The sequence below is a fragment of the Lonchura striata genome, chromosome 11, assembly GCF_046129695.1.
Source record: "Lonchura striata isolate bLonStr1 chromosome 11, bLonStr1.mat, whole genome shotgun sequence".
NCBI lineage: Eukaryota > Metazoa > Chordata > Aves > Passeriformes > Estrildidae > Lonchura > Lonchura striata.
Window position 1 is genome coordinate 13,033,444 of NC_134613.1, and position 20,611 is coordinate 13,054,054.

Consider the following 20,611-nt stretch of genomic DNA (forward strand, 5'->3'; position numbering starts at 1 on the left):
TTCTTTAAACACACCTGTTATCATTGGATTGTCCCGATGTAGCAACTAGACTTGAGGAGGTTATAAATGCAAAGTCACTTGTGGTTTTACTGTGGCACTGCCAACTCTATTAAAAATAAAAGACACAGAAAAGTGCAATCTTAGCAGTTGTTATTTGCATCAAATGTAACTACTGTCAGTCTGATGTCAGTGATAGCAAAACACAGAGAGTCTTTGAAACAAAGCTTAAAAACTGACAGTTTGAGAATGGAACAATGGATTAAAATCCAGTATAAAATGAAAAGATACTACAATAAGTGACAAAGAACAAATCCACAGTATAGTGAATGACAACAGCCTGAGTTTTAAATTAATCATGGTCTTCATATTAAGAATCAGTAAAATGTGTTGAAGAGTGTATTTTTACTAAGTCTTGGGGTTATAAAATCATTAGTTGTGGCTCTGATTATTAATTTAAACATGGGCAATGTTGAAGGAGTATTTGTAATTATACTGTAGCTTATTGTTATGGTCAATTGGTTTTACAATTGGTTTTGTATCATTGAAACTCTGCAGTTGTTTTGATGAAGTGTGTAAATTAAAAACCAGCAAAATCAAATATGTCTCATTAAAGTCATACACTCTGGGCCTGTCTCAAGTTTCAAAGACTTTGCTTTCCTCTACAATAATAATAACAATAAAAAAATTCTGTTTACTTACCAGGTAGGGCTTAGGATTTGAGGTGGTTTGGTTTACTTGCCAAATACTTAGAAAACCTTCACCATCAGCAACACCACACTGCAAGGAATAAACTGCATTTATTAGCACGACATGGTGGTTACTGGATGCTTCATGACAGTAAACTGCTGACTTCAGGGAAAAACCCACCTGAACCACAAAGCCTTCCCCTGCAAATTGAGTATCAGTAACAATGATCGTGAAGACAAAAAATAAAAACTAGTCTAGAAGGCAAGTGAGTTCAATGCTGATTGTTTAATGATTATGTAATGATTGATGCTCTCCTGCATACTCAATTCTTTTCTGGAAATACAGAAAGCATGGAAGCTTATCTTGCAAATCCTACTGTTAGATGCTAAAGCTAACAAAGGCATCATTACTCCATGACTCTACTTGAAAATGCTTAAAAAACAAAATGCATGACAGCATGCCATAAAAACATGGTAAGAACAATTATGGAAAGATTGTAGTCATGAATGGTAAAATGAGTGAACTGTATTTATTAACCAAAACAAATAACATTTTATATTGTATATTCTATGCAGCATATTTTGTAAATGTTTCAGAAAATAATTTTAGAAATATTTAGAAATATTTTTTATATTTTCTCTTTTTAGTTGGGTTTTACAAGTCCTGCCTGAATGACCTTCATGTGAAAAACAGCAACAACAAGTACATCTTAATTTCTGACTTAAGACTCATTCCCACATAATGGTAAGATTGCAATATCTCAAAACACATTTTTAGAATAAGTTTTAGAATAAGTTTAAATAACATTCTATGCCACATGAAAATAGATATGTTGAGAGGTACTTTATATTTCCAGCTATGTCACCTTTGCTGTTTTATAGCTATGTACAGTCATGCCCAAACACCTTTAATTAACTTTTTATAGCTTTTAACTATAATGAAGTGAAATATTTTGTCAGTAAAAATGCAGACAAGACCTGTTAAAATAATTGAATGGGCAACATGAAAAACTGAAGAGGTGGGTATTCCTCCCAATTTCTTTCTCCACTCCTCTTTCTGCAACTCATATCCCTCAAAGAGTCACTTCTGGCCAAAGCATGCCTTTTTGTACTCTTTCTGCTCTCCACTCTAGTGGAGTACACTCACAGCCTTCAACTCCTGGGCTGAATTATTCCTGTCTTCCAAGTTCTTCTAGGTAATGCATTCTGTGAAAACTTTATCTTGGACAGAATGCAAAGTGGGAGGCACTTCTTGAAGACCTGTACCTATACTGATTGACAGCTGGACTTGATGATCTTGGGGGGTCTTTTCCAGCCTTAATGATTCTATTGTTGATACAAGTGTACATCTATAAAATAAGGAATCTCCTTAGTTTTTTAAAAAATATTTAATTTAAAAAGGTCACCACATGGGAACACAGATTTTTGAAGAGGGAGAACAAATAGTGTGAAAATGTGGCAAATAGGATATGGGATAGCAGTGTGGAGCTGAGAGAAGAGAAAGCAGAATAAGGGTCAGGGTTTATTACAAAGCTCCCGCATGCAGCCAAAATGCACAACACAATATCATTGTTCTAGGGTAACCCAAGAGTTCTGCATGGCAGCAGTAAAACTGCTTTAGAGGTCACAGCACAACCAAATGTTTCCTTATAAATAAAATCTCCAACCCCCCTACAAAACCCTACATGTTGTACTTACCTTATTTCCCTGGGCATTGAAATACATCCTTGTCACCCTGGCATTTCCAGCCTGCTGGAAGCACACTAGCTGCTGTGGCCTTGTCCACTCAAACATTCGGACACTTCCATCTTGTGCTCCTGTAAGATCTAAGATTAAAAGATGATCATTAATAGTACAGTATTTTGTAGAAAATTATCAATTCCATAATAATGATTCACTTACAATACTGATGGACTGGATGTGAAGCCATCCTCTTGATGTTATTCAGATTTCTTTTAATCAGCTTTACATGAAACGAAGAAAAATTAAAATAATTTTGAAAAAGACATACACTATTCAATTTTGTTTATACTATTACATGGTAAGTGTCCCCTAGTTAAAAAAATCTATTAAGCTAATGTTATTTGAATGGTCCTACATCAGAATTCCCATAAGAAAGAAAACTGTTGGTGGTTTTTCATGAACAAGACAGGACTGCTGGGATAAGTTCCTTGAGCTTTATTGCAGCATCAGTCTCATTACATGGCTGAGACAATTGGAAGATGGCAACAGCTCACGTCTTGCCAGCAGCAGCTAAAGATTTCTTTGTTACAGAGCATTTTAAAAACTTTCTAACCAATAGCATATTGTTAAAACTTACAGACAATTGTTCTAGCCAGTCACTAAAAGCACACGTACACTTGCATCACACAATGCTTGCTTGTATGCTTTCTACTAACAATACACAATACTTCATTATTAAGCTTAAAACCTTCTATCTTGCTAAGCATATTTTTCTGCAGTTCTAAGGTCTATCTTGGCCAAGTCTAAAACTCAAACTATTGTTTCATGTCCTTGCTTACTGTACTATTGTAACTTTTCTGCTTTCAGACTTTGCAGCTGCAGCTCACTCTAATTTTTCTCTCTTTCTAAGGCCTGCTTTCCCAGCTTTCTGAAAGTCTTCTTACCTCTACTATTTCCCACAATAAACCACCCAGACCGACCCATTATTTTCTACATCACAATAATTCTGTGCCACAGTGTATGAAAAAATGCTTAGTTTGGCTTTCTTTTTGACCAGGTCTTGGTTGCTGTTGGCCTTTTTTGTCAATACTGGGTTGACAGTACGATGACTAATGCACACTAGATCTCTCTAGTAAATAACAGATGATAAATAGTCCCCTCTCCTGAGCTACACACACAGAAGTACTCACCACACCAGCTCCAGTGCTGGTTTGCCCAGTGCCTAGCCAGGGCATGGATGGAGATGGCTGGATCTGACTCACTCCAAAGGATGGTGCACTTGAAGGAGCCAGTGTTGTGGTAGAACCACGGAAGTCAACGTCATCAGAACTGGGAAAGAACAGTTCTGCTTTAAACAAATGCTTCTTTGCTCCTAATAATCTTTAATTATTTGTCAAGAGCCTAATGGCAATGGGTAGAGGAAGTGACAATAATGAGACTATAAATTGATAATTCCTGCACTTATGCAGTACAAATTCTTTCCATGAGCCCCAAATCTATCCATGTTTAATCTCAAGAGATGATCCCAGTATAAGAATATAAGCTTCCCTGAGAAGAATATCGTTGGGCTGTCCCTGCCCTGTGTGTGCAGTGTGCAGTGTGCTGGTACAGCAGAGTGCTCGCTGCAGCTGATGCATTCACAGCTCTCAGTGCAGGAATGGAGGGGACAGGAACAACCAGCATCAGCTACCACAGCTGCCCTCCAACCTGCACTGATGCAAGGGAACTGCAGGGTGTCTAAGGTAGCATTTCTTTCATTATCTTATGCACCACATGGGATTTCACCCCACTGCGCAGTGCAAGCATTCCTAGAGACAGTAATTATTCTCTGGCTTTCCTCCACTTGCAAAGCAATCTGAAACCTACTAAAGAAGAGTAATTAATGTTTTTTGTATGCTCCATTTGTGCTTACACAGGTAATACAGACACAGCCTCACAGAAAATCAATACTCTTATTAATATAATCACAAAGAAACAGTCTTACCTTTTAGACTCTCTGTCGTATTCTTCCCCAATCCATATAAATGACTGAGCAGCAAGTAGAGCTGAAATATCAAGTTCTTGAACATCGTGTGTAGATGCCAAAACAATTTCATTGCTGTTTGCCTATGCAGCACAAATACAAAATTTATACTAACTATAAGTAAGATATTTTATTATATTTCTTGTAGTATTTGAGGCGTACCTTGTTAACTGCAAATGCCATTATCATATCTGATTCTTTGTGAATGATCTTTGCTTTTCCTCCAGGGTATCCAAGATCTGCTTCAACCTACAAAACATTTATAAAGAACTTCAATTAGTGTGAAAATCCATTCTGTAATGATACATTCAGAGTGCAAAAATCTATACAAAATTCATGCAAGAAAAGTTCAGTGGCCTTAGCATTGTTTCAGCAGCTAAACTTTAGACTTCTCATACTCTTTGGTGTTCTAGTAGCCAAAAGTGATATTTGAGTGTAAGGAACACAAAGTTGTGTGGGCAGCACTATTTACAAGGTGTTCACTCATCCCAATTATCAGGACATCCAAAGTTAGTTCATGGATTAAAAGCCTGTCACACAGACTACACAGAACACACAGCTTCTGTTAGTCACATTAGAAAAGAAAAGCCAGTTCCACAGAACTTTTAAGAATGTGCTAGAGGTTTGGGAGAAGGGATACTACCTTGTTTTTGTGATCTTCTGCTACGCAGTTTTGTTTGACCTGCTCCACACGATCTTCTACAGACTACATAACATCACACAGTCACAAACACAAAACACATGCACAAACAAATATAAAAAAAGAATGAAACATTCCAAACTAGATTTTAAAGGCCACTCTGTCAGTAAATGATGACAAATGTATTTTTAACTTTTTATAAAAGGCACAAAAACTAAGACAGGAATCTAAACAAACTCACTTAAAATGTAATGCCTCCTAGATGAACACAAAATGTATGATATAGTAAATAAATGGAGGAGTAATACACACACAAACTCCATACTTACAGGAATTCTAAAAGATATTAAATCATATACTTATTTCCCATGATATTTATGTGTTGGCTAAAATTTTTAGTTAGAACATAGCAGTTGTAACTGGTATAATTTGTAAAGCCCCATATTATATATTACTATATAATATTACCTTTATATGTATATATTACTCATGCATATATACATATACACAAATGGGTAGCACATTTAAATTCCTTTTTCAGTATGACACACCAAAAGAAGAAAGAATTTTCAAATTTGCTTTTTACTGTTATTGCAAATGTTCTGTTTATTAGGATAGTATTCAAATACATAAATGTGAGCTATGTCTTGTTTAAAAATATTTGGTTCAGTTGATATCCCAATGAACAACATGACAGTCATGTTGATTTTGAAAAAGATCCAAACATTATTAAATGAGAGAAACTGAAATTTCAATGAAAAATGGGAAGGAAAATTAAATACTGAGGAGACTGAGGAACAGTTATAATTGAGCTTTGTTTTTTAAAAAAGTTACATCCTTCGTTTACCTCACTCTGCTTTCTTTTCTTTGTGAATATATATCTTATGAAAGTCTCCTGAAGAAGTTCTTGCTTCACAAGAAAATGCCAGAGCCTTTTTGCTGGAAGAGCTGAGTAATCCTTTGATCTGGATAAAACAGAAGAAAGAAACAGAATATCCTGAGTTGGAAGGGACCCACAAGGATCATTAAAGCCTAACTCAAGCCTACGAATTCCACTGTGTGCCTGAGTGTTGAACAAACACTTCTGGAACTTTGTTGGTGGGGCTGTGTCCACCTCTCCAGGGAGCCTGTTTCGTGCCCTCCTGGGTGAAGAAGCTTTTTCTAATTACACACCTAAGCCCCCACTGACACAGCTTCAGGCCATTCATTCCCTTGTGTCCTGTCACTGTCACCAGGGATCAGAGATCAGTGCCTGCCCCTCCTCTTCCCGTCAGGAGGAAGCTGTACCTGCAGTGAGGTCTGCTCTCAGTCTCCTCCAGGCTGAGCAGACCCAGTGCCATCAGCCACTCCTCACATGGCTTCACCTCCAGACCCTTCACCACCTTCACTGCCCTCATTTGGATGCTCTCTAATAGTTTTATATCCTTATTATACTGTGGCACCCAAAACTGCCCCCAGCACTCGAGGTGAGGCTGCCCCAGAGCAGAGCAGAGCAGAGCAGGACAATCCCCTCCCTTGCCCAGCTGGCCATGCTGTGCCTGATGCTCCCCAGGATGCGCTTGGCCCTCCTGGCTGCCAGGGCACTGCTGACTCATTTTGCACTGTTGACTCAGTTGTAGTTTAATATATTGAGAAAAGCAAGCTATTTTTGAGTTGAAAACACAGTTCACTATCTGCATTTACAGACACCTCCAGGCATGACACTGTCTAAACACAGGAAGATCAGCCTTAAAAGGACCTTAGTACAACTGTTTTTCTCCTCCCCCAGACATCTGCATGTATTATATAACTCTTCTGTTGCTGGGACACAGTGAGAGACAACTGCTACTGAAAAAATAATAAAACAGGTTGAATAGCAGCAGCCACTGCCCTTGATTCCTACAACCTCTGCTCTTTCCTAATTTTCCTTTCTTGTTGCAACTGTAAGAGGTGCAGCAGAAGAAGCAAAGGCTGCTGCAGGAGACAGGCAGCTGCATAAGAATGAACAAAAAGGTGTGGGAAGATGGTTTCTGTAAAACATTGGCTACTTAGACCTAAGAGCTAGACAGCCTTCATTTGGCTGTTTAACATGAGGAGGAAATCCTCTTTAGAATTTCTGTGATCGAATAATGTATTTTTGCTAGGAAAAAAATACTTACTTGAATGGTGTGTTCTCAGGTTCCATCATTGCTTTATTGCGGAGAATAGCTGGTCCTGCCCCTACACCCAGGTCACTGGGGTAAGTATTGATGTAGTTTGGAGGTGGGCCTTCAAACTGGTCCATTCTATCTTGAAGAATCTGTTCCCAGTGTTCTAAATTTTTTATTACAGCAATGCCCAATGGAGATGTTACAGGCAGATCTAAACAGAAATATTAATGACATAAGGCTCAGAGAAAAAAAATTAAGCTACAGTGAGTATAATACCTTCATAATAACATAAATATTAAAAAAAAAATTGAAAGGAACATACATGTTGGCAATTGTAATAAATAATATATTTAATTATTTTAATTTTAAAGTTAGAATTAAAGCATGAAGCATGATAGAACGCCATATATATATAAAGATAAAATGTAAAGCAGGATTTAGCATACCAGTGAATTCCAGACCAGCAATGGGAAAGAAGTTCTTAATGTTGTGGAGAACTAATTTTACCATTGTCAGATGTAGAAGAGCCCAGCTGTATAAAAAGATTTAGTTGTGTTAAAAAAAACATTAAGAGTTATCTACAGAGCATTTTTCCTCTTTAAGCAAATACAGAGGTTAGAAAAACACTTTAGAAAGGTTGTATTTAACCTGCACCTCATTAAAAAACGACATGCTCAAATCAGCAGTCTAAATCATTATTCTAGAGCTGGCATTGTGGTACCTTATGTTGAGCTTAAAAATGAAAATGGGTGTTTCTCTGTTGTTTTCACCTCCCCAAAAAACTGCAAACCACAGAACTTTAACTTCCTAATCCCGTTTTTTCTGGCAAGTAAATGGGGAACTGTTATTGTGATGAGAATTTGTAATTTCCGTAATCCCATTGCCACAGACAAGTCTGCCCACAGTACTAAAATTGCTTGATGTACGTTGGATGGTGCAAGAGATCCGTATTTTTTTAAATTTGGAAGCAAAGGTAAACATATGACATAATTATTCTAAAAGTGTGACAATTTCTCCTGACCTGTAAGAATTGGCATCTGTGTGTTCCTGAATCTGCACATCAGAGAGGAAAGCATCTTCCTCTTCCTCATCACTGTGAATGCTTTCATCAGAATCGTATATAACACCACTGTCTGATAAAGGGAGGAAAGGCTGCAATGCAAAGCAAAAGTCTGTAAAAAACCAATATTCTCTTCTCTGACAATTATCTCTAAAAACAGTTTATCTAAAAACAAATTATCTCTAAAAACAACTCTCTCTTCTCTGACTTCACTTATGACTCTCACAGAGTTTAAATGACAGCAATTTCACTTATAAGTTAATGTCCTTAGACATACAAATAATTAGTGAGGGGGGACAGTGTTAATCACTATTACTGACAAGAGGCATGTTTAGAAAGTGAGGTAATAGAGTTGTAGGCTCTTTATCCTTTGTTATCAAGATAATATTCTGCACCTTACTACTAAGAATGCTCAAAATTTTCACTTTATTTTTGTCTTTTAAAACTTAGTGGAATTTTCAATTACCTTTGCCATAAAATAGTCCCACATGCTGAGTTCTGGAGGAATAAACTTTTCTTTGTAAGAGGGTCTTTCTGCAGGTACAGGTGGTGGTACATTGCTGTCTTTTACTGGTCTTCCTGGCACCAGCATTCTCATGTTAAACCGACGGCGGTGTTTATCCATTTCTTCTGATGGAAGAGGAGGTGCTAAATTCAGGTAATTAAAAAAAAATTATATTAATATAGCATCTTTAAAATATCTGTATTTTATAACTGAAGCAACTACCACCACTATTATTGGTACTAATTTCTACTCATTTAGAATCAAAGCCAGTCTAAATAAAGTAAGTGTAATCATAAAAAAGTTTAATTCTGATAAATTCAATAATTATGGCATTTAGATATCAGATATATTATAAAAATACATTTTACTTGATATTTACACACTGGATTAATTCTTAGGAGATGTAGCTTTTAAAAAGTCTTTTAGCTGAAAAATTTCTCAAGAAAGAAATAAAGAAAATCAGAAACTTTCTTGAGAAATAAAGTAATATGTAAAATATCACTTAACAGTATGCTGCACAATTAACAGTTACTCAAATATAAATAAAGGAATTCTTACGGTAGCAAAGAAAATATTTGAATAGAAAGACAGGCTTTTTCACAACTAAAGTTTACTTTAAAGTGCTATGATTTAAAATGCCTTATAGTAACCAAAATATTAACATGGAATTTGTTTTTCAAAGTTTTATTGGCCAGGCAACATTGAATATCACACTTACTTTATTACAAGGGAGCTAGGTATTTAAAAACTATTCTGTTTGTTCAAAAAAGCCACTACCAACACTCATCTACACTGCAAGTCTTTACAAACCTTCATTACCATCCTCTGAAACATCAGAAGCTGTAGCAGCTTGAAGGTTAAAGGAAAACAGAATACATCTCAAATGAACATGACTTACAGAAGTCATTCATTATATTACCTTATGAAAATAACTGCCCTAAATGAGTTCAACTTATTCCATGAATGACAAATACCTGTTGTGCATACTTGAAATGGTGCAATGCCTTATTACTGTTTGGTTTTACATTCTGGAGAGATACTGTCTAATTTTTGCACAAATTTCAAGCCTATTGGTGATTTAAAAGTCTGTGTGATGTGATTTTCAGTATTGCTGAAGTTTATCACAAATGGTTGTATCTTTGTCTTCAGAGTCTGAATTCAATCTCCACTTTTGCTTTTCCTCATGCAGCATATTAACATATTAATATTAGCATAGTATAATGCTCATCTTTGAAAAACCCTGCGTTTAGCTGGAGCTTACATATGCATGAACTGTTTCTCTGCCAGATGAAGTTGGTATTTCTTCTCTGTGGTCTTGTGCTAGGTGAAATCCTACCTTGCAATATAAATTTATTTCAGAAATATTGTTTCCTACTTACTGCAGTCATTAAATAACAACACTGATCTCCCATAAAAAACCCATAGGTATTAACACTGATTTATATCACCCGGGGTTTTTTCCCCTAAAAATAATGGCTGAAAGTCCTAAAAAATGTTATAAGTAAGCACCTAATATTACTATGATGACTATAATAACTATACAGTTTTATGGCAAATTTAAAATGTGCTGTATGCCATTACAAAGGACAACTGCAAGGCTATTATTTGTTTCAGCTTTTTAGTTAATGGAACTGTTTTCCTGCCAGTAGTTTCTTAAACACAGTTCTATAAAAGGAAGGAATGTCCTACAAGAAGAGGCATAACATGCACCCCATTAGCGAACCTCTGGGGAGCGGCGTACCTGGGATGTTCTCAGACTGCCTGCGGGGTTTCACCAGCAGCTTCACTCCCCCGCCAAAGACAGCAGCCCACATGCGGCTGTTGAGCGGGTGCGCCGCCAGCCGGAACAGCTCGTTACACGAGTTGGTGGCCAGGGCGTGGATCAGCAGACTCAGGTACACGGCTACCACAGCTTCACACAGCAGGATGTTCAGCTTTGGCTGGTCTTCATCCTGAGCTGAGCTTAAGAGGTTGATAAGTGAGCTCACACCTGCAAAGAGGAACAATTCAGGGACTAAATGAGTAGGAGCACAAATGGACAAAAAGGAAATGTTTTACCTCTACACTTTATGGGAAACACTAAAAGCCACATGATGCTTTTATTCAGATGAAACATGCTGTTTTCTTAAAATTATAAAAAGCCTTCTTGGGTCTGGGACTTTTGCACTGCATTTCTCTGCAAATACTATGGGCAGTTCAGTGTGCCTATGGAATTCCTGCACCACTTCCACAGTTTATGCTTGTACATCAGAACTAGCTGCTTTGACAGCTATACCAAGTACAGCATACATGTAGGACTGTAGTGTGGAGACAACATTGCTAAGGGGTTAGGTAGACTGGAGGAAAACGTTTTGGGGTGACAAATTGTTATTAAGTTTATCATAAAGATCCTGCTCTCTTCTTCAAGCAAGATGTTTGCCATATACAAAATTTATTTTTATTTGCTTTGATATGTGAAAAAGTGAAAGGCTCTTACTGTTTTGAGAATTGAGTTAGAAACATCTGTCAATAATTATCCACTATTTCATCCCTCATACAGTGAAATAATTCTGGAACATGGAGCTGGTCCAGTGGAGCTAAAAATAACCTTATTTTAGTCTCACCAGGCCACTGAGCAGGAGGTGAGTTTGGAGTTGCGTGCTCTTCGATGCTTTCTGTCCTCAGTCTGCGTCGATCACTCAAAAGCAGTCCTTGATAAACCATCCCAGTAAACTGATTTGCTTCTGTTTGACTGCTACATACAAATAAATTTTTTTTCTGATGAGAAAGTGAGTATTCCAAGTGAGAATGACATCAGATTTTCCTACTGTTTAATGAAAAATCCTGAATGGTTGGTTTTATTTTATTTATGTAAAATTGATCGGGCATATCAAAGTTAGCAATCTTTAATGTGTAAAAGTATCTTTACCCATAAACAAACATTTAATCCCCTTTTAATTCACATGCAGGAAGAATTTCCATTTAGTATGCACAAAGTATACTGCAAATGTAGGACTGTATGAAAACTTCCCTCTTTACCTGTAGCTGTGGCTGTCACATAGTGCTTGATAAATGGATGCAGAAAGTGAAGCTGCTAAAGAATGAAGTGTGTACACCTAAAATAAAGAGAACCAATAAGCTATATGTTTTATATAAAAGGTGAGTAAAATACATTCCTTTCTAAAGAGTACTGGAAATGTGTTCTGCAGGACTGTCCTATTTTTAAAGCGAATGCAAGAAATAGCAATTGAATGTTACTTTAAGTTTACAGTACAGTGCTTAGAAAATCACAGCTATTTGTTCAATATAATTTGATGGCAGTCAATACCTTCTAATATTATGTCAAAACAATTAACTTGATTCTAATACAGAACAGCCACAGTAAATGAACATACTGAAGTAGTGATTAAGCACGTCCTGTTATGACAATAAATTTGATGGAATGATTCCTGGAAGCTGTAGTATGTAACACTGCAGTTCAATGTAGTAACAGCTACTCAATATACATAAAATACGAAAAGTTTGTGTAGTCAAGATATAATATTTTTTGTCTAAAATCTGTTTTCTTACCTCAATTATGTGCTTATAAATTCCTTTAGTCTCCAGGAGTAACAAAATAACTGGTTCTGCCTCACAATGCAACAAACACAGTCCAGTTCTTAAAAAGAGGAAATGCAAGGATTTCTTGGAAAGTTCAATGAAATCCGCAGTGTCAAGAAAATGGTACTGTCCAACTGTTAAAAAAGCAAACTTTCCTAAACTCACCCTGTGCTCATTCCTGTCTTTTCCTGATATCTTTCCATTGCATCAAACATTAGGCCTTAGATCAAAGCTATGAATTACCTTGACATCTTCAATATTAGGATGTGGTGGTGATTTCATCTGCACAATAGTGTAAAGTATATCATGGATGTGGTTGTTTAAGTACAGCACAGGATTAGCTATCACAGTTTTTGTGGATGCTATACTTGCAGAAAGCAGTGGTAGTGTTGTGGGTAGTGGAAGCGGAGACTGAAGTTGTTTTACAGTAGTTTCCTGTTTTAAAAGGAAAGATTATCTTTAAAATCATTGATTTGAAAAAAATAGATAATTTTACATTTTAAATATATTTCCCAGATTATTTATCCTCTTCCATTGCTGTCTACTCAGTACCAACAAGATTTTACTGTCAAAACCAAGTTATTATTTACTATATTTACAAGGTTCAGACCTGAGAGACATGTTTGCTGGATCACATTTTGATTTCATGCAGGAAGAATATTTTCATGTAGTTCATTAGGAAGCGTGGAGATTTTCTGTTAAGAAACACTAACTAAAAATGTACTTGCAGTAGCACAAGTTGGTACAATAGTCACTGGTCTGAGTTTAGGAACAAAGCCAAATTTGTACTCATCTGAGTTTCTCAAGGGGATACAAACAGAACTTTAAAAAATTCTTTAATGTACATTCTAAGCCAAGTACCACCAAAAAAGCTGTCTGTTGCCTCTATTTGAAATAGGAGAAATCTACGACTAGAGCATGTAAAAAGACTTGCCCAGTCTCAGATTATTTGTTGTAGCTCAGTGTAGTAGTTAACATTTCCTGTAAAGTATCTGTTTTGTATGAAATGTAGAAAGTGCCATAACAGAGTAAAGATAATAGTACCCTGTCTGACTTTATATTAGTTGCTGAGCCTTGAAGCTAACACCATATCCCTTGTAGCCCCTTTGCATGATCTGCAGAGGTCTAGGAATAAGATTTTGTTTTATTTCAGTAACTGTGAATTTAATTTATTATACCTAAAAGTTTTGACCAAAATTATAGTAACACATACAATGCTCCAGCTACAATATAAAACAGCAACATTTAAATTCCATCATCATAAGTAGCCCGATCCCGAGTGTCACATAGAGATTCTTCAGAGCCAAATAATCCATACTGGGAAAAGCAGCATACTTAAATAGCAAATTCTTTCTCCAAGAACATTAAAATTATCATGACCATTACACTTACAGAACATTACTAGAATCTATCTAGGCACAAACTCACACATTTGACATAACTGACAGTCTAGAACTGTTCACATTCATCAATATAAATGAATTTTGAATTTGCTTTACCTGCTGTGACTCCTGCAGCAAGAACTTCAGCTCCATCCTTACAGATGCTAAACCTCCACCTTGTGCCCCATGAAGGCTACAATAACTGAGAAAAACTCTGAGAAGAGCTTGGTTTTTCTGGAGCCACCACTTCCGTCTCTCAGCGTGTTCTCGCTTTGCCTGTAACCTGCGTCTTTCGATCTGGTGCCGTTCGTACGAGCCGATGTCGGGCTTATCCATAATATCTTCGGGGTCAAGCAGATCCCCATTTACTTTGGTATATGTTTTACAGTAGTCTTTGTCCCCTGTGTCATGGTTGCATATTTCGTGCATAGCAGCAATCTCTTTTTCCAGCCAGTTGTACAGCTGAAATCTGAGCTTTCCTCCATCCACTTCATAACCTGTAGCCAAAGTCCTCAGTTCAGTCATAAGGATTTTCAAACAGGCTCTGAATTTTAGTTGCTCGGCAATAACATCAACCTCAGTGTCTCCTGCCTCAGAAACCTCCCCATGTGGTGTTTGAGCCATGCTGGTGTCTGAGGTCCTCTCATCTTCACTCTTAGAATCAGACTTTTTCATCATTATCCCAACATCCTTGTCTTCTTCATCTGATCCATTTTTGTCTTCACCCCAGTCAAGAGTAAGGGGCTCATCATCAAATTTTACTGCTGGCTGACTCCAGTCAAATTGTGCTGAAGATTCAACAGTGCTCTCCAAAGCAAATGAAGTTGAAATGGGTTTTGACCAGTCTATATCACTACTTCCAGCACCATCCTGTAGGGCTTTGGAATCTGAAATGTCAGCCTGGATTGAAGGGCTGGATGAATCTTTTTCTTCAGCTACAGGTGATTTTTTTCTTATTTTTGGAATTTTGGAAAGGACTTCAAGGGCTAGTACAGGGCAGCCTACTTTAAAGTGAGCATTTGCAGTAGTGAAGAATAATTTCCTTTCTATAAGATTAATTTTATCAACAAAGCTTTTCTCAGTTTTTAGACCTAAGGTGGCGAGAGTTCCTTCTGGTGAGCTGAAGTATCTTCGGATGAGCAAAGGGTGGGTCCGAAGATAATTGTAGAAACTGAACACCACAGGATTGCAGGATTTGACGATAACTGAGGAATTAAACAGATATGACATCCATTGAAAATGCCTTTTAGATGGTATTATTCTGTTTTGCAGTTACTTCCTGCATTAGAGGTTTATCAAAACACACAAACAAAGACAATTTTGGGTCTAGTTATCAAAATAAAATGAAATAATTACTTATTCCCCACAATAAGAATAAAGGTATGAGCTGAATGAGTAGAAAGATACAAATTTTATCATCTGCCTCACAGTTACAATGCACTCAGCTAAGCTATAATGCAGCTGAGATGATCAACCAGGTAGAGATTTCCCTAAGGAAATTCCTATAGGGAATATGAAACCTATGTGGCCACCTGTCACTTAACATTAATCTTGAATAGATGGGATAATACTACAATGCTACAATACTGATAATTCCTAGAAGTAAGAATAAGAATTTAAGTCCACTGAATTCATTACTGAATTCATTACAAAAGTATTGTATGGAAGTGCCAAACAAAGACAGCTCTCCTGAGCTTAGCTGACAGCAGGAACTAAGTTTGGTGTTAGATTAATCTTCTTTTTCTTAATAAGTTTGCCCTATTAGATTAATATATTTTCCCTTACCTGGGTTTTCATCATCGTCTTTGGGTGTTTGTTCCAATAACGTATCCAGTGCTCGTGTGTAATCTTTCATTATCCAGTAGGCAATGCTTCTCAGAAATGGATCAGAATGCAACTTAGTGCAACTGAATCCAGTTCCATCCTTCTGGCAACCCAAAATCTTTTCATAGAGAATGGAGGTGTATGTGACAGAGGTTTCAAACTCTGATTCATACAAACGAGCAATGACCATGGCCAACTGGATGTCTTCCATTTTCTCAAGGCACACCTATGAAAAGCAGTGGGGAAAAGGTTGTTTTATAAAGGGAGTTATATAAAATAAAGTAGATAGCAATCATGTTTACAGAACAGATTTTTTTTTCTCCTCTTATCTGTTCTTTGAAGTATAAATTAATCTTCAGGTCAAAAATGTGGTAAGTGATAGATATCCATCTTGTGTAGAATTACATCTCTGAGGAAGATACATTCTCAAGTGAAGGCAAACATACTGTAAACAAATAGGCAGATATTCTAAAGGTTCTCTAAATCCCGTTCTCTCCTGAGAGATACTTCTTAGCTTATGATCCTTCTCACAGCTCCCACCTCCCTCGTGGCAAGCAGCATTACAGCTCCACTAAAAAGGGATCCCAGAACTGCTTCACAAGAAAACTCTTGACCTCTATGTTTTTACTTAATGTTGTACCAAGAGGTCATGCAGAATAGCTTGAGGCTGAACAGAGTACTACAACTTAACTGTGCAGTTCAAACAAAGTTTTGCCAGAAGGGTCACTGCTCCAAGTACTCCCAAGAGTACTTCCACTTAGGAATGGTGTATCTGAACAATTATTCTGGCCTTCAAATTAGCTTCCCAGTTGCTTTTCACAGTACTGTGGAGACAAATGGTATGTCTGCAGGGCAAAAGGGGGTCCTGTGTGGACATACCATCCCATTTCTGCTGCCACAAATTGTGAAAACTTCACCAGAGGACAGCTTGTAAGGATGCAGTAACATAGGTCAAATTAGAAACTGAAACTTAATTTCTCAAAACCAGATACCTCTATAGCATCTTTTAGTGAACCTGCTAGCAAGAAAAATGCAGCTGACTGCTCAAAACGTTGTTTTCCCAACAAAGCAAAAGCATTTTTTAAAGCAGCTTTACGCCATCGGTCTTCATTGAAGTTGTGGCTGAAAAAGGCAGTCATCTTTTCATCGTGCTGGGACCTGCATAAAGAAATGCAATGTATAGAGCTATTTATTATGTACCTTAGCATACTGTCACTTGAACAACATTACTTGAAATTAAACTCTACTCTTGAATGAGTTCTGCTTTGCATTCCTGGTTCAATTAAGATTTAATCAAACTTCAAGTCAGCAGAACTCACCTAAACAGACCCCACACCACTGCCTTTTTCTTCATAGCAAGGTAAAAAAGTGCAGCATCTAAGGCATCATTGTTCCTCTGGAATGAAGCTTTTGCAACCTGTAGTAAACAAAGCCTACTATTATTGATGAAAATATAAAAGCTGCTTTTAGCAAAATAACCTGTGTTTTGTCATGGAGGAGGTAGGTAAGACTGTATTACCTCTACAGTGCAGCAAAGTCATTTCAGTGAGAATGTTTTATTCCTATATAACAAAGCTCTAGACTGTAAATGCTTTTAAGAGTCAGAAATACAGCACTATTACAGACAGCAACTCCTCTCAAGCACAGTGGGATATTAGCAATGTGCAAATAAAAATATTTTCTTTAGAATTGTTACAGTAACTCCTACTATTAGGTGAAATTCCTCTGGCAATCCATTACTTAAAAATACTTAAGCTAATAACTATTTCTTGAATGAATACTGTTTGGGTTTTATATAGGACTCTCATGTAATTGATGATTGGATTTGGAGTACTAGGATACTCCAATTCCAATTTGGAGTACTAGGATAATTGTTTTGCTCCTGGATTCTTTGAATAAATTGCAACATTTAAAAATGTATTTTTGCATTAGATGGCTTGGAAATTTAGTATATTTGGCACATCTAACAGCATGGAGCTAGAATCTGTAACCAGTAAAAAGTACCTTCTCAATGCACCTTCGGAGAGTGTTGATATTCCTGACCCACCAACCAATGCCCACAGCTCTCAGCTCAGACCACTGTGGGTCTCCCTTCTGGATAGCAGGAATCATATTGATCAACTCCTCCTCAGCCTCAGAATGGAAAGCCCATGCAAAATGGCAAGTTGACAGCCCTAAACAATAACATAAACCAATACAATTCAGAAGACTAAGAGTTCCTAGGAAGTAAATGGATTATTTCAGGGATGCAAAGTGGGGTCTCCAACCCAAGAGCTGGGTACATCTGAGAGACACTGATTCACTAAAAAGGAAGTAGAGCTGTTAAATGAACAGCTGAAGTATCTTTTTGCTTGCTAGGGATATCCTCTCCTCTTTACTTGTTTCACAATTTTCCAGTACCCCATTCATAACTATACAAGAATTACATGTTGAAGGACCAAAGGAATAATACTCTGTTATCACAGAAGCAGACTCATTTTGGGCCAGAAACCTTTCTCTGTTCTTTAGGTGGTAACTTCTTTTCTTTTATTGTCAAATAACTTTTGCTATTATTCTATTTTTGTAATTATTCTTTTATTGTGAAATAACATTTTGTTATTTACTCAGATTGAGAACAAAAAATCCCCACTGTGATGAAAATAATAAAATATTCTTTGAGATAAACCCATGCTCATGTATGCAAATGTCTTAATTCTTCTAGAAGAAACAATGAATTAGATATACAATCTAAGTTTTATCTGGTTGGGCAATCTTCTACTCTACAGCTATACATTTTTTGCTATTACAGTGCATGTAGGGAAGCCTACACCAAGCCTTTGCAAGATAATGGCCTTAATGGAATAGAAAATTAATATGCAGATAATAGCAATATGACATTATAAATCAAGGTAAACAGATGCTGTGAGGGTTACCCTGGTGGAGCAGCTGGACACGGTACAGGGGAGGCAGGGATGTCAGCAGGCAGGTGTGCAGGCGCATGGCCAGCAGGTACCGGAGGCCACATTCATCTAAGGTATCTCTTCCTGTGCCAGAGAAAACACACTTTTAAACATGCAGCTGACTGAAGCAGACATAGATACAAGTTATCATAACAGCGTGTGAGGAATGCATGTTTCTAAGGCTGCTGAGAACCTGAACTACAAGTTATTTATTACGTATGAACTACAAGTAGATACTTATCATCTGTTTTTCTTTCCTGATGTATCTAAGTGACACTAGCTTTCAGCTTTGTTATCCCAAAATAGCCAAAGACTAAGTTTACCTTTGCTGAGAAGAATGTCAATTCAATAATACGTCAGTTACTAACCTGAGTAATTCTTATCTCTGTTCTCATCTAGTTCAGTGCTTGTCGTGGCCACAGTGTCTGCCAAAGCTACAAGGAACATCTGCTCCAGTCGAGTGAGGCCTGGCAAACTTGAGTGCATCAGGTGGCTTGAAAGGACACTGGCGTGTTCTCGGCCAAAGTAAGTTGGCCCATACTGTGACAGATTAATAACTTTGGATTTACTCTCCCTCTTTTCAGGCTCAAAATCTATAAAGTCTTCAGTTGTAACAGGTTGAATCTGGAACAGATCTGAGTACTGATCCTCTGTTTTTCTCTTTGCATGGTCTTCAGAGCCCTGAGGTATTTTAGAAGTTTCTTCGGCAACATAGGTGGCATCCTGATCTGCAGCAAGCAGTGCATACAGTGGCAGTGGGGGAATTGAGTCTATCTCTGTGTAGTCTCGGGTACCATCTTTCCCAGCAGTAATGGTATCCTTGGCAGTACTGCCACTCACACTGATGGTGCGAGAAAGATGGCGTTTAGGACCAGTCCCTTCTCCAGCTTCTGTGTCTTTGACTATTGCAACTTCTCCTGCAATGCATTTAACTAAATGCGACAGAATGGCTTTGGCTCGGCGAACTTTACCCAGGTCCATCAGTTCTAACAACTGGGTTGGATGATACTGGGGTAGAGTAGGTGAAAGAACATGAGCAGCTTCAAAGAGGCCCCCATCCTGAATTACAGTTGGAGTGCCGAAAACATCATCCACAATACCTGCCCCATCAATCACACTGGTCTTCTTCACTACTGCACTTGTTTTGAATGGATCTTGTGTTGTGGAGTCTTCAGAAGTAAAAACATCGCTTTCTCCATTACCAAACTTGACTGCATGTTTCCACTGGGCATAAACATGCATCTCACAGTCCATTCCCACCACCAGTATTCCATCTCTCACCCAGGACAGAGACACAGGCAGGGAAGGAGTGCCATCCACAGATGAAACCAAATCAATGGACCTCAGCAACACCCACTTTGACTTCACACCTTGTTTTATGCTCCCTCCTAGTGGCAGAGTGATGACAGCTACTCCCTCTTTGCTGCTGGTTTGATCTGTTACAATCCCTGAAAGCCTTCCATACATGAAGATGTTGGCACCCACTCCAACTGTCAGTATATGTGAACCATCTTCTTTTGAAACCCAGTCCAAATGCACCAAATGCTTGATACTAGGCACCAGGTATTTGTCTTTATTCAAAAAAGCATCTGACTTACTGTAAACAAATAAATTACTATCCACGCTGACCCTTGAGTCAAGTACACTTCCAACCTTAACTAAATCATCCAGATGAATTGTCTGTTCCAAAACCCACTCTGATCCTCCAGTAGACTCACATTCAAGTATACAAACATGCATGGAAAATTCTTTGGAAACAAACCCATTATGCTGTATGGGTTGTTTGTATGCTACTGCAAGACGTCCTGTGTAAGAACAGCTAACAGCAACTGGCCTTCCTATTATGCTCACTGTACTGCTGTTGTCTTCCCCTTCATCATTCATTAAAGGCCATTTTCTCCAGTGGTACGTCTCCTTCTCCTCAGTTTTGCTGTTCAGGTCAGTCTCTACAGTGCATCTCCAGAACCTCACTCTGTTGTCTGAACAGGACGTTACTATCAAATAAGGTGCGAGGCAGACAGGGTATATTGATGAGGAACTCAAGTGACCTGAAGTCAGAACAAACATATTTACTTTTAGTAATAGACAGTAGAATGCCTATATGATTAAGGCAGACATAACACTGTCTACCTAGTGCTAGAGAACTTTACAACCTGGAATT

At 37.6% G+C, this 20,611-nt stretch overlaps 1 protein-coding gene across 5 annotated transcripts in view; it reads right to left on the reverse strand.

Moving 5' to 3' along the window:
- DMXL2 (Dmx like 2) overlaps window positions 1-20,611 on the reverse strand; it is a 47,995-nt gene that overhangs the window by 4,033 nt on the left and 23,351 nt on the right. For 2 of the 5 annotated variants that reach the window (XM_021537461.3, XM_021537465.3), the window contains exons 18-41: window positions 18,819-20,498; window positions 18,424-18,534; window positions 17,516-17,685; window positions 16,831-16,928; window positions 16,504-16,669; window positions 15,473-15,737; window positions 13,805-14,892; window positions 12,549-12,740; window positions 11,745-11,821; window positions 11,330-11,460; window positions 10,468-10,716; window positions 8,688-8,869; window positions 8,183-8,313; window positions 7,608-7,693; window positions 7,171-7,372; window positions 5,880-5,997; window positions 5,036-5,098; window positions 4,555-4,641; window positions 4,354-4,475; window positions 3,560-3,698; window positions 2,589-2,649; window positions 2,385-2,512; window positions 700-777; window positions 15-106 (exon numbers count right to left, since the gene is read on the reverse strand). In XM_021537461.3, the coding sequence (XP_021393136.2) occupies window positions 15-106; window positions 700-777; window positions 2,385-2,512; window positions 2,589-2,649; window positions 3,560-3,698; window positions 4,354-4,475; window positions 4,555-4,641; window positions 5,036-5,098; window positions 5,880-5,997; window positions 7,171-7,372; window positions 7,608-7,693; window positions 8,183-8,313; window positions 8,688-8,869; window positions 10,468-10,716; window positions 11,330-11,460; window positions 11,745-11,821; window positions 12,549-12,740; window positions 13,805-14,892; window positions 15,473-15,737; window positions 16,504-16,669; window positions 16,831-16,928; window positions 17,516-17,685; window positions 18,424-18,534; window positions 18,819-20,498 (5,716 nt within the window). The remainder of the gene's footprint in view (window positions 1-14; window positions 107-699; window positions 778-2,384; window positions 2,513-2,588; window positions 2,650-3,559; window positions 3,699-4,353; window positions 4,476-4,554; window positions 4,642-5,035; window positions 5,099-5,879; window positions 5,998-7,170; window positions 7,373-7,607; window positions 7,694-8,182; window positions 8,314-8,687; window positions 8,870-10,467; window positions 10,717-11,329; window positions 11,461-11,744; window positions 11,822-12,548; window positions 12,741-13,804; window positions 14,893-15,472; window positions 15,738-16,503; window positions 16,670-16,830; window positions 16,929-17,515; window positions 17,686-18,423; window positions 18,535-18,818; window positions 20,499-20,611) is intronic. The other 3 variants (XM_021537462.3, XM_021537464.3, XM_021537463.3) reach the window with 3 other exon arrangements.